Source organism: Podarcis raffonei, chromosome 2 (genome assembly GCF_027172205.1).
Source record: "Podarcis raffonei isolate rPodRaf1 chromosome 2, rPodRaf1.pri, whole genome shotgun sequence".
Classification (NCBI taxonomy): Eukaryota; Metazoa; Chordata; class Lepidosauria; order Squamata; family Lacertidae; genus Podarcis; species Podarcis raffonei.
In genome coordinates, this window is record NC_070603.1 from 52,995,774 (window position 1) to 53,010,501 (window position 14,728).

General features: G+C 38.5%; 1 protein-coding gene across 4 annotated transcripts in view; it reads left to right on the forward strand.

Annotated features, from left to right (window-relative positions):
- CPEB4 (cytoplasmic polyadenylation element binding protein 4) overlaps positions 1–14,728 on the forward strand; it is a 52,839-nt gene that overhangs the window by 11,658 nt on the left and 26,453 nt on the right. For all 4 annotated transcript variants that reach the window (XM_053376627.1, XM_053376624.1, XM_053376625.1 and 1 more), the window contains one exon: positions 4,086–4,167. In XM_053376627.1, coding sequence (XP_053232602.1) covers positions 4,086–4,167 — 82 coding nt within the window. The remainder of the gene's footprint in view (positions 1–4,085; positions 4,168–14,728) is intronic.

Below are 14,728 nucleotides of genomic sequence, written 5' to 3' on the forward strand. Positions count from 1 at the left end.
ATGTTTGATGTTCAAAATTAAATAGGTATTTTTTTGCTCAATCGCGTGAGTTTTGGCTGGTGCAGAAACTTGCAAGTGCTGTCAGTTTGAATAGTATTGTCAGTACCCTGCTTATATTAAATGGGAGGATAATGTCTGTCTCAGCCATGAGCTCTGCTGACCCACAGCAGAACCCATGAGTGCTCCACTGTACTTAGCATATATGATAAGAGTAAGTAGCGTTCTAACTAAAATGGAAAATGAGCATTTTAAAAATGTTCTTAAAAATTATGCATTGCCTTGGAATGTGGACCATGCTTTTATAGTCTCTCTTTGTTGTTTTGTGAGATAACTTGTTGCATTTTTTTTTTTACCATGGGTGACCTAAGGTTATATTTCCTGGTTGAGAAGATGGAACCTGTGTAGGCTCCTCCATTTGAGTGACAGGTATTAGGGACCAATAGAGCTCTCCTCTATTTTTCACAAGTTTTTGACTTCCTTCTGTTCCTTCTTTCTGACTTTAGAACATGCTGATCACAATCTAGTCAAAGTCCAAAATTGTACAGTAAGCCACATTATCTTCTCTAATGGGAATATAAGCGTTGATGTTCCATTGGCTTGCTTTCCAGCTATGAATTTACTTTTAAGTATGAACATATCTAAAGGGAATGACCTCCTTCTAGGTCTGTTAGGATCCTGTAATGCTAAAAATATGTTTAGCTCTATTCACCATTGGACTTTCCCAAAACTTTCCTTATATGCAATTGCAGTATATTGTCCTGTGTGCATGTTTCTTCTATAGCTTTAAAAAAAACTTTGGCATCATTGAACTTGCCCATAAAGGGCCCAGTGATTAACTTGCAAAACACAAGTTAATCTCTCTAGATAACCTGAAATATTGTATTACTTCTGAAAGTTGTTTCTATGAGATGAGAGCAAAAGAATGTGCATATAAAATAAGATAAATTCTTATTACTTTAAGGTAAGCTATTTCAATCTGAGGTTTCAGCCTGCTTTGGGACTGGAAACAGCCTTTATCACTTTTGTGGATTATTTACATCAGAAGATGGAAGGTGGACTGTGTTCCTGTCTGGACTTTTCAGTCACAATCAGTACCATTGACCAAGGGGGTAGGGCTTGGGTGCACTGTTAAGTAGGCTCTGCTTATTCCTTCTGAGACAGGGCTCAGAAAATGATGCTGGGGCAGCTACTGTTTCTCCCTGTGGCGAGTCGCCTGCAGGGTTCTTTTCTTGTTCTGCTTAAGCATCTACATAAAAACTCTGGGTGAACGGACACAGTTGAAGCTGAAGCTGGAAATCTCCAGTTTTGAGATCTGGGCTATATAGTCATCAGTGTGCAGATACATAGACCTTTCTCATTTTCACCTGATCCTAGGGAGACAGTAAGGAAATAAGATGGTAAGAAATTGAGAAGGATATGCATTTTAAACTCGAAAACTGTGTATACTAGCAAAGCTCAGCATCAACAAGGTCTGTTGCTTCAAGCATTGACTTAACAATTTACTTTTCATCTTTTCCCTTGTTGGGGAGTAAAGCAAGTTTTGATGGAGAATTATATTTTAAAAATATAATTCTACTGTTGGATTGCCATGCTTTTATTACTTACCTGGCCTCTTGAAAATGGGTGTAAGAGATGAGCTGGTATTTAACTTGGCATGTCTCTACTGACTTTGGAAAATTACAGCTTGACCTCAATGTTAGGGAGCAAAGAACTGCAAGCAGGGCTCGTGTGCATAGTTAAACAAAGCCTTGTTGCTAATCCCATGTCCAGAGTAAGTTCACAATAGTTTCCTTTAGGGCAGAAACATTTTTTATTTTAATTTTTTAGGTAGGTGAGTTTAAGTAGACTACTTGGGACTAATGTTATACCCATTAAAACAACAATGAGAAATTTGAAATATAAAACAATGGGCACATCTTAGCAGACATGCCAACTTGGGGGGGGGAGGTGTCTTCACCCCTCTGAATATTTGTTGGATATTGTTGAGGGGGCCCGGTTTCATGTCGCATGCATGTGATGTACGTCATGCATGCTGCACTTTGCAGCATCAGCGGCTGGCTCCTCCAGAGTGCTCTACCTCCTCCAGATGACACAACGTTGAACTTTCTGTTTAGTTGGGTATTTGTTGTTTCGCTCAAGAGTGAAATATGAAAGTACGTGCTAAGTGATGGTTTTGGCTATTGTATGTGAGAAATACTTGGGAAGTGTGTTACAGATGACAACATGGTAATGTCTACACTGCAAGTCATTGTGCCTCAGTTAAATATCTATGTTAATTCCAATGTTGGTCTCACGACACTGAATGGAATTTCAACATATGCAGTGTACTCTTGTTATCTGGAACACTAGGTAATGTGGAATACCAATATTTGAAGTAAGTAGAATTCCATGACTTGCAGTTTTTATTGAACTGCATCTGACCAGAAACTACTGATAACTGTATAGCACAGAGCAAATGACATTATGTACTGCACTGCTGCATTTCAAGTAAATCGACGAGCTCTTTGGGTTTTAAATGCTAAGAGGATGGTTTTGAGATTATGGTCATAAAAAGTTGTTTGTAATATTTAAAAATGCTTCAGATTTAAAAAGAATTATTTATACCTTTGTATAACGTGGGGGGGATACAAGCATCAATATATCCTATCAGTAGAGTAAAAAAATAAAAGAAAAAGATAAGAAATGTAGGAGACTAAAAATTTAGCTCAATGAGAATGTTTCCCACTTGGACTATTTCACCACTTCGTTTATATCAATATGAGTGTTTGGAAATGCATAACTAGTTATGTTTTACTCTAATTGCATAAAGAACTAAATATAATTGTTTTATGAAACTACTTTTACTGAGGCTTGAAGTCTGTGGTTTTAAATCGGCATTTGACGTGTCAAGCTGATGAAATTTGGCAAACATGGCCTTGCATCAGATAGGGTTATATTTTTATTATTTTGTTTATTATTCGCATATTGTGATTCTACTTTCCAAACAGGACTGGTGGTAGCTCTTGACTGTCTTAAATTTGCTTCAATATATTTTGGATATTTAAACCCCATTTCCATCCTGAATGTGCTTAAGGTAGTTTACAACAACCTAACAAAACACACAGCAAAAATTCAATGCAAAATATCAATATAATTACATACAGTGACAGCAAAACTATCCATGTTGAGACTTGAGAACTAAAATGTATTCTAAAATAAGCAAGTGTTCAGTTGACAGCTAACACCATATGATGTAGCCTTGGAGGCCTCCCAAAAAAAGTATTCCAGAGCTGCCATACTACATTGGAAAATCCCCATTTTGGGTACACGTATCTAATTATCCATGGAAAGGTAGCCTATTGGAGATCCCTAAAAGTAGTGGGATTTTTTATATGAGAGAAAGTGTTGTCTAAAACACACAACATATTTAAGGTCATCATTTAGTGACAGTGAATTCTGAAATGCTTTTCACTAGGTCTTGATTTGCCTTAAATACTGAAAAAAAATATTTTTGGATTTTTTAAAAATATGAGGTTGTTTTGAACTGCATTATTTGTAGAACTGATTTTGCCTTACTTATTGTGTATTTGATATGATTGTATTGATCAAAATGCTGTTCACTTGTTTTTAATGCTTTGTTATTGTGAGCCATTTTGAGCTCAACTTCGTTGCAAAGGTGGCATGCAAATATTAAATCAAACTAAATTGCATTAAAGCAGTTTTTATGCCACATATGAAAAATATTTATTCAAATGATGCAGACATTATATATTCTGTACAGTATTTTGTTTCTTGGTAGGAGTACCTCTTAATTAGGTTCAGATAACCTTGACTTCCTAACTTGAAGTAACAGTACTTTTGTTTCAAAATTATTGTGCTCCAAGGGACTGATCTGGTGTATACCCACTTAACTTCAGTAAATGCTGCAGCCTCCAGTGCTTACAAACTGTTCTCCAAATCATTAATAGTTTGCTTTACTCTAATCAATATAAGCTGATTTGGAGTATTTTATTAAATTGCTGCTTTAAAAAAATCTGATTTAAAAAGGTTTCTGGGTAGTTCTTAGTAGCATTCTCTTTAAACTGGTATTTGTGTTTTACTTGCAGGATCGCACGAGAACTTTTGACATGCATTCACTGGAGAACTCGCTAATTGACATAATGAGAGCTGAAAGTGATTCACTGAAAGGTAAACTTGGATTACTCTTTTCCTGCAATAAATAATTAGGCTGACATACTTGCACAAAGTATGAAGTTCAAGTATTTATAGAATAGCTAAAGCAGTTACTTCCCCCTCCTATTTGTTAGTTTGTCCAGACTCTGGACCTCCTTTTTCTTTTGCTTCAAGTGGAAGCCGTCAGTAAAACATTTGTGTGTGCTTAATGGCCTCCTTGGCATAATACCTCTTAAAAACACAGGCCATGTTTTCCAACATTGCTTTCTGAAGTGGCTTCAGATTAGTAACACTTTTAAAATGTGATTTAAAATTGAAGCCTTATCTGAAGATATGTAAAATGCACCTACCCTGTTTGCCTATTTTCCTCAGTATTTTACAGTCTTGGGCAATCCTGTTATACCATAGATATAATGTACAAGAGTCCTTTGAATATTAGGGGTTTTGTTGGAGTACAAGGTAACCAACTGACCTAGCCCTAGAGCTGTGTATGTACTGTCTGTCTGGTAAGCTGGTGGAAAAAGTGAGCTAAGCATATAAGTTACAGAAGTGATGAATTTTGGTTTGGATGAAGATGCCGCTCAGTGTTGTTTCATTGTGGTTCCTCTATATTGTGATACACCTACAGAACAAGATGGTGCAGAATTTGCCCCTGAATTGAAGTTTAAGGACCATTTAACTTAGGACGGGCCAAATGCACTGGTTCCACTCCATAATTAACTTCTTTTCAATGACTCTTGGAATTATGGGAAAGGTAGTTCCCATGTTCCATCTCTGCTCCTAGGCCTGGTGATATGGTAGCCTCTTTGACCGTGGTAGCTATATTTCCCATTACATGGATTGGCTCAAGTGTTCCTAGGAACAACCCAGGCCCAAGAGCAGGCTGAGGCCTCAACAATGGGGAACTATACTACTAGTAATTAGGGATATAGAAGTGTCCTGACTCCCCATTGTTCAGACTTGGAGCTGATTCGAAATCTTTTAAACTCTGGCATATGTGATGACAAAATTATCTGTTGTCATTGAGCATTTTGTGTTCCTGCAGACTCCAGTTAATCTGTGCATTATGCAGAATGGTTGATACTCCTAGTCCCAATTCACTGCTGAAATCTTGTAAATTCTGACAATGACACTTTGACATTGAAAACTTTGTCAGAAACATCTTAGTGGGTACACATACTGCCTACTCAGGATGTAGAGAATAAATTAATAAATGTCTGCTGCCTGACAAAATGAACAATGCTTTTATCAGCTGAAAATGGTACAGCTTGAGGAATTGATGAGGTCACATAAATAACCATTCTTCTGTTCTGAAAATGGTTTGAATCAAAACATACCTGAAATATATTAACGTACAACCTCCTAGAAGCAGCATGTTAAGCAATACATTTGTCTTGTTTAGGGTCAGTGCTTAAGCAATAATCTTAACTTACATGTCTCGGGGTTTTATGTGTCAGACTCCCTTATTTATCTACTTTGTCCAAGGCTTTTGCTCTAGTTCATCACTGGCCTTGGCATGGCTAGAGCAGATTTACGGCCTTCCTGGAAAGTAAATTTCTTCTATTGTCTAGGTTTCTGGTAGTAATGGAATTAACTTACCCTTTAATAGTTCTTCTTGTCACAAAGAATCCCAAAATGCTTGACACAGTGGCTACCCAGAGTTGCTTCTACCCACTTCTGGGGTGAAAGCAGTAGCTACCACTGTCACCAAACCTAAATAGCTATTCAGGGTGGAGAATAAATTATCCAGGTGAAACATATGGGGGACCTGAGCAGCAGGTATGGTCTTTCCTCAAAGAGAAGAGAGCCAAATCCAGTTTCATTTAGCTTCCTGCGCCATGGCCTTAAACTATGTGAAATAGAATCTTAATATATAACCATGTTGCCTCATGTGCAAGTACAAAAATGTCCTATCTTTGTAATTAATTACCTTGCAGGCTTATACTGATATCAAGTATATAACTTACATTATGCTGGGTGGAACCAGCTTATAGAAAACACAATTTAGCAAGTGGTGTGGTGTAACTAGGCAACTCCCATGCCTTGAACAGTAGCAACGAACATACATTATTGTTTGATTTCAGTTACATAATAATGTTGTTGGGTTTCAGAGCCTTTCCAAGGACTGTATCTTCTGTACCTTGCTTCTTGGGAGGAGTACCTCTGAATTTGGTTCAGATAACTTTCACTTCCTCATTTGAGTATCCACAGCTGGCTAATGGCCTGGTTTGCAAATAACACTAAGCCAAACCATGGCTAAACATGAATGTGTGATCCTGTGACTACTTGTAGCAAAAATTGCAGCTGCTTCATACCTCCCCTGGTCCTCCTGCTTCCAGGGGCAGCCCAAAGCATTTTGGTGATTTTGGTAAATGCCCTACTGCCGCCCCCTTGGAGGGATGTAGGAAGGGATTTCCCCCCTTGCTGAGACTCCCTGCCCTGCAGCGAACTTTTCCGCAGGCCTCCTTCTGCCCCCAGGGGCAGAGCGAGACCAGCAGCAAAGCAGAGTGGTGGAACTCCCCACTCTCGCCGAAACTAGGTGAGAGTGGGGCGTTCCAGTGGTGGCAGAAGCAGTGGGGCAGGCTGGGTGCTGCCTCTTGCATTTCTGCCACCTGAGGCAGCTGCTTCACCCTGCCTCATTTGTGTGCCTGCTTTGCCTGCTGCCACACTGCCTGGAGCTTAACCATGGTTTGGCTTAGCATTACATCTGAACCTGGGCTTGTGATTTGTCTTGCTCCAGACAAACCATAAGCTGTAGCTAATGGTTTGTTTGGGTGCGGGGGGGGATGGGACTTACAGCTCATGGTTTGTCTGGGGAACACAAACCACCATGAGCCTTGATTTGGATGTGATGCCATGCCAGACCATGGCTTTGCTCCAGGAAGCATGGCAGTAGGATGACCAGAGGAGTGAAGTTGCTGCCATCTTTGCTGCGAATACATATATGCTTACACATTCGTCTTTAGCCATGGGTTGGCTTAGCATTGCATGCAAACTGTGTCAGTGTATTACTTAACTGAGTCTGTGGTCACCTTGTCATAGCGATCAGAACTGCTTGGTCTGGGAAATATTCTGTGTACTTTTAGGTGCTTCATCCTGATAAGAACTGCAGAAAAGGGACATGGTTTCCTTTCATAAATAAGTAATCTAGGTTAATTGGCTTCCAAATAGACATAATCTAAAATAGAATTGCTGTCAAGGTTCTTAACTTTCCATGTATGCATTTTAGCTATTTAATGTGAAATATTTATTATAGTTCAGTTGTGCTATTTTGTCATTGCACGCTTTGAAGAGGCTATTTACTGTAACTCTTCATAGGTTGTTTTTTTCAATAAGCATCCCAAAAAGATGTAAGATGCGACTCTGTAAAGCTATTCATCAACTCATTACTGGGTAAATGGGGATATAAATATTTCTGTATACTACAAGTTATTTTTCAAGGTGGCATTTCCTTTCAAATGTGAGATAATTGGCAGAAGCCTTTGTTGCTTGTGAAGTTTTAAAAATAGGCTCACACTATAACTCTAGAAAACATTCTGAATCCCATGAAATTGGATTGGCACACCGGATAATGGTAGCACAGATAGCTCAATTAATATCTGACTGAGTGCTTGGCTGCATGTTACATTCATCACATAAGAAGTAATCATGCATAATGTCAGACTTTGACCACTGAAAAATTTGAAGTACTCCTTGAAACAAGCAAAGAAAGCTAGAGTTGATTGTAGGCAGGCTGAAGACACGATAATTATTCTTTTCCTCAGTGGCTATTGCCTTAAGGTCAGGGATAGAGAATCCCAGGCCCTAATAGTGGACTGTGGGACTCTCCCAAGCCACAGCCCCTCTTTGGGTGATTCTGGTTAGCAGGAATATGTCATTGAACTGTGATCATGCCTCTTCCTGGCTAACTGGAATGTAGAAGCCTCTGACTTTTGTGTGGCTGGAATGCAGCCTACCATACTCAGGTCACATCCATTGTTCTTCCCACCATTGCCTCTGGATCCAAGCACCACTGACTTGCAGGAGCTGAAAGCCTGTAAACGTTGAGAGGGAACGAACTAGCAACTAAAGAAGAACTTTTTTAAAAAAATCTTTAATGTATTTTTGTCACATATACTACCCAATTAATCATGTCCCTTAGGCAGTTCACAGATTTCAGATAAATAAAATATGAATACAGTCAACCAAATCAATTAATATAAAAGTTGCACCAGGAGAAAAATTAGCATAAAACCATATAATAACATGGAATAAATGGTTGGTGGATGAATTAAGTTGGCCAGTAGTTCCTGGGAATGGGCCACAAACTTGTGAGCTGCCTTCTCTCTCGTGAGAATTCTCTTTTCCTGCCTCTATCATTATGGTTAATAACTACATCGGCACTGACCTTAACACTGTTTCATGTTAACCAAGGTTCCCATTGTGCCTATGGTTTGCAGAACTGCTTCAAAATGTTGATTGTGGTAGAAACACTGGTTAGGTTGATGCAATTTAATACCTAGCCATGATAATGGGTTATGAGAAAGGGTTGGAGAAATTACTGTATGACAGGGATGGGGAACTGCTAACCCTCCAGATGTCAGCCCCACCCATGGTTGGGATGATGGGAGTTGTAATCCAACAACCACTTGGAGGCTGCCGAATTCTCATCCCTGCTGTATGAAATGTAGATCTTGGAAAAGAGTGTGTGATTCTGTGACCTGTTCAAATCTCTTGGCTAAGATTAGAAATCAGGATTGTTACCCAAAGTTCTCGTGAGCTCTCATACATACACTCCTGTTCTCTCAAATGTGTTTGCCTAGCAAGAAGAGACAGTAGCCTACGTTCAGCTTTTAAAATGTATACCCAATTGAATAATTAAAAGCTGAAGAAAACAAAACGTGTGTAGGAAGCTGTGGTGTTGGTTCACCTTGGGGTAAGTCACTATTAAGTGATAGCTGCAAAAGGGTATGTTTTTCTGGTTATTGTAGGTGAATTTTGAAGAGCAATGAGACTGCTTCCCTCTTATTTTTTTTGAGACATTGTAAGCACAATAACCCCAGAAGACTGCAGACTTTTTTTGTCTGTATAGGGAAGAACCATAGCTTTGAGGTTGAGAATGTTTTGTGTGTAGAAGGTCCAGATTCAATTCATAGCAGGTAGGGAGTACTCCCTGTCTCTTAAACCCTGGAGAGGTGCTGCCAGTTGGTGTAGACAGCACTGAGTTAGATGGATCAATAGTATGTTTTGGTATAGGGCACCTTCCTGTATATAGAGGGGATTTTTGTTTGGGGGTAAATGTGTATCAATAGCCTCCTAAAGAAGCATATTTGCTTGTTTTTTCTTCCTGGAATGTTTTTTTTGTTTTGTTTTTTAAGTACTGCACTTTTGTATTTTAGCAGAGACAGTGAGTTATACTACCCAAACAATTGTCCTCTAAACTATGGTCAAATGTTAGGCAACTTTGTTTTTGTTGACCACCTTCCTGAATCCTCCATTATTTGCCTGCCTTGAGCAGCTGTCATTTTCAGTATGATATTTATATCCACAAGAGTGTCTGCAGAAGTCTTTCTCTAGAGACTTAATTGCATTTCCTTTATGAGAGATTTGACTTTCATGGACTGAACTTGACACAGAGAAACATGCTTCTCCTCCTCCTCACTACAGTTATTTGAGATGGCAATAATAATGAATCAGACTATACTTTCTTCCCTATAATAAAATATACTGCATAGTCTCAAATGGTCATCAGTTGCCTGGAAGTAGGGCAGGAAGAAGTTGATTAACTGAAGGAGGATAGTGGTATAATAAAAACATAAGAAGAGCCCTGCTGGATCAGATCAAGCCTTCATTTAGTTTAGCATCCTGTTTTCCAGAGTGATCAACCAGATGCCTCCAGCAAGTCATCAAACAAGGCGTGGATGCAATAGGCCTCTCATGTGTCCATCCCTCTTAATGGGTATTCAGTGGAATATTGTTTACGAAAATGAATCTTCCACTTAGCCACCCTGGCTGATAGCTACTGATAGATCTATCCTGAATGATTTTACAAAATCCTCATTTAAAGTAATCTAAAGCTAGTGTTGGTAACCACATCTTGTGGTAGTGAATCCATCAATTATGCATTGTGTAAAGATGTGCTTTATCTTGCCTGTCCTGAATCTACTGCCAGTTTCATTGGGTGACTCCCAATTTCTAGCATTATGAGAGTGGGAGGACACGTTTTCTCTATACACCTTCTTCATGCCATACACTCATTGAATTGTAGAGTAGGGAAGGAACCACAAGTGTCATCTAGTGCAACACACTGCAATGAAGGAATCTTTTACCAAACATGGGGCTTGATTCCATGACCCTGAGATTAAAGGTCTAATGTTTATAAGCCTGTTTCAAAACCCCCCAAAAAACCTTTAGATGTTACTAAACCGAAAAGTCCCAAGTGTGTTAGTCATTCCTTGTAGGGAAAGTGCCCTAACCCGCTTCATCACTTTGGTTGCCCATTTTGCATTGAATCCATTTATGTACTATGGGGTACTATGGATTTCAAATCCAGCCACACCAGAGATTTTATAGAATGACATTATGATACTGATAGTCTTCTTGTCAATGCTTTGCCTGGAATTTTCCTCTTTTTTAACACTACACACTGAGTTAATGTTTTTGTCGAGCTATCCATAATAATCTATTTTTTATCTACCATAACCCTATTTTTTTGATTAAACTCTTTTAAATATTGTACTGTATTTTATATTGTTGTACCCTGCCCTGAGACCTTAGGGTGATGTATGAGTAATAAATCAAACTGTTATTAACATTAATAATGAATAATAATAACCCCACAATCTTTCCAAGTTACTAACCGTCGGTTGATTAATATACCTGTGAATTTGGGATTAAGTATTCAGCTCTGCTAAGCTTTCACACTGTTGTGTGAGGTTAGTTAAAAGAAACCAAAGCAAAGTCATGAAGTGCTCTTAAAATGGCGAAATACTTAGGTTAATCATGTTGAGGAAGAATAAAAAATTATCTTGCTTTTAGATGAAGTCATTATATATATATATATATATATATATATATATATATATATAAAATATAATATAATATATTATTTATATATATATATATATATATATATATATATATATATATATATATATATGTTAGTTATTGGTTTTCCTGTTCCATTCTTAAAATCTATGAAGATAAAGTGGTGACAGTATTAATGAGAGCAGATTAGGTTATTGTAGGAGGTACATTAAATGTATCAAGCCCAGCTGGTTGCATCATATTAAACTGCTAAGACAACTACTGTACAGTGTTTTTATGTACTTTGATCATTGAGGATAAGATTTCTATAACACCTCACTTTTCTCTTCCAGTATTAAAATAAAATGGTGCCACTTACAACTAGAATGGTAAAGTAATGGCAAACTATGGGAAGGCCCCAGTATAATATGTTAAATAATAGTGGAAGCTTTCTTGAAGCAGCAAGCAAAATCTATAAATAGGAGGATGCAGAAACATTCTGCTTGTGTTTTCTTAGTCCACCTCTTATATGCAAGAAAAAGAAATTTTGGTGACAAGAAGACTGTGTCACAAAGAAGTTCAGAGCTTCAGCGTGCCTTATGTCTTCTTAGTCTGTCTTTTTCAAGTTGCAAAATGCTGACTCAAAAGCTAGTTGGGTGACATTAAGTGCTGTGTGCAGCAAGCTACAGCACATTACTTTCTGCATTAATTAGAGAGGCTGTTGCATGTATTGCAACACAGCTGCCATGTAATAATTTTGTAATATGAAGAAATTCTAGATTTTTATGCAAACCCCTTGGTTTTCTAATGTATGGAACATTGCTTTATCTGAATGTTGATAGAGTGTAGTCTGTGGCAAAACCAAATTGAACAGTTTTGATGCAGCCTAGTCTCCATTTTTATATTATCTAAATTGGGAGCACCGTATAAGTACCCCTCCCATGACTCACTCCTTGATGTGGTTGGTTGATACAGACTCAGCTTAAAGACTTGGTTATATGTAACTGCACCTCTGTTTTTATACTGAATCTGCTCCATGTATGGTTTCATTATTGCTTGTATGGTTATGCGTTAGTTTGCCCATATGTTTTTGATAAATCAATACAAATTTTCAAAAGGAAAAAAACACCCCTATTTAGATAGAGTATGAGGAGTGAAGTAAAGGAATGATTTAAACTCTCCCTTCATTTATTTCTATGATGGGCCCATTATTTTTTCTGTAGATTTGCTGATTTTTCTGAAGTGCCTATTATGCTTGGAACACTTTCTGTGTGAAGGTTTTGTGGTTTGAGGACTTCTCTTGAGGTTGGAGTCACATGTGTCCATTTGCAGTAAAACGGCAACCACTGACTTGTTGAACATCCTTTGACGGAGCTTTCAGAAAGCCACAGCCACTAGTGTGCAAGATCAAAGGCAAATGAGTGACTTATTCAGTATTTTGGACAACTAATAAACAGCTCACTGAAACTATGCTTAAAATAAAGCCTTATTCAAGGAAGTTATTCTAAAGTAAGCTGCCTCCTTCAAATAAGACGTAATGCTAACTAATCACTATTTGAGCTTGTTTTTAGAGAGATGAGTAGGGCCAAGTGACCGCTTGGCTTGAAGAGGCTGTAAACCTCCCAGTGGCTTACTTAAGGTGGTAATGCCTAATAAGAAGCCAAGTTTTTAAAGTTCAAAACATAACCAGACTGGTTACCAGCTTTGTACATTCTCAGGAGATAGGGGAGTGTATATTGGTATTTTCTCCCCCTTCATTGATGATACTTGAAGGATCTGTATGGAACTCGAGCCCTCTTAAGGCATATTTTATACAAGTTAAGTAAACATGCTGGGGGGGGGGCATGGAAGCAGGCATACTAGCTCCACCACCACCAAACCTGCCATTCTTCTGATTTCCCTCCACAAATTGGAAAATCAGGTTTATAAAATGTGTGGGAGCCTCAGTGAGGGCAGGAGATTTCCAGCTTCAGAAGACTGCCTCCAACCCAGAAGAACTGGTGGGGATGGGGACATGTGCTTGTCCCCATGGCCCCCTCTTGTATGTTTACTTAACATGTATAGAGAACACCTGAAGAAGGCTTTTGTGTCCTCTGTCATTGTTGTTCATTTTCATCCGTTTCAGTAGTAGGTGGTTCTCTTGGAAAGCAAAGAGAAAGTGGGGCACTTGTGTAAAAATGCATGTAGGAGGTGCTTGTGTGGTATGGGATAAGATGAGTGCTGGACTTTCAGCAGAACAAGCTTCTGCAAAGTATGAGTAGAGAAACAAGAAAATGACTTTGGCAATAACAGAACTGTAAATATGTTAAATGTAGAAGGTGGGGTGGGGTGGACTGGGAAGGGAGGGGAACGTAGAACATGTGTTTGATGGGGTTAACTTTCAAAAGATTTAGGAGAATGAAGAAGTCGTCTGATTGGGAAGTTGATACTTTTGATCAGGCATAGGCAAACTCAGCCCTCCAGATGTTTAGGGACTACAACTCCCATCATCCCTGACCACTGGTCCTGTTAGCTAGGGATGATGGGAGTTGTAGTCCCAAAACATCTGGAGGGCCGAGTTTGCCTATGCCTGCTTTTGATTCTAGCTGAAAGTAGAGGTGTAACATTTCTGGAATTTTTGAAGCCATTTAGCCATTTAGCCTGCCTTCTAGGTGAAAAGAGAAATATATGCAATATGTTCTTCTCATACCTAAACTTAGATTGCCACCTTGAGATCGTGACATGTATTGTGCGTAATTTAGCAAATAACCCTACATTGTTTGCTATGAATGTCTTTAAAGTTTTATTCAAACAACAATTATATACTGCAGTCAGTGCTTAAGAGGGACATGCAAGTTGCTGGACCTAAAAGTGAAAAAAATGTATTTTGGATTTTGCTAGTTGGCAAAATAATAATAAAATAAAAATTGACAATGGGACTGCTTGACACTGTAGTAAACAAAAGGTAGGCTTTATTATCTGGACTTAGTGAGGGTGGCTTGTATCCAGAGAACTGCGATTAGCTTTGCATACCAAGGAAGCTTTGGAATTGTTTTTCTCAAATAGCAGTTCCCCTTTCTCATTTATGGCGAACCTCTTTTGAACCAGAAGAATTTTATAAGCCGTCTGTGCTATGGAGTGCAGTTTCCAACTTTAAAGGAAAAGGGCCTAAGATCCCCCACCCTTGAGGTTTTAGAAGGCTTGTCTGAGGTAAAGTGCTCATTCAGCCCTTTCAATGAATCCTATGTCTTCAAGGTGTGGCATCACTTAACTCTTAAGGTAGCATTTATGAAATGGCAATTGGCTTTTATAATGCATTTTCTACCTGACAGTAGCATACCCCTCAGTATTTTGGACAACTTCTTAACGAATGTTGCTATTGAATTGTCATTTGGCTCCAATCTACTTTGCGGGAGTTCAGTTAAATGTGTCTTACTTAGAGACCTCTGCATGAGAGGACATTGGAGGTGCTCTCCTTCACTTCAGTGAAACCAAAAAATGTAAGCCTCATTTTTGAAAAATGACACATCAAAAGAATGAATAGACCCAAAATAGCAGCAAGAATCCGCCAAGGTCATTGAGCAATAACCAC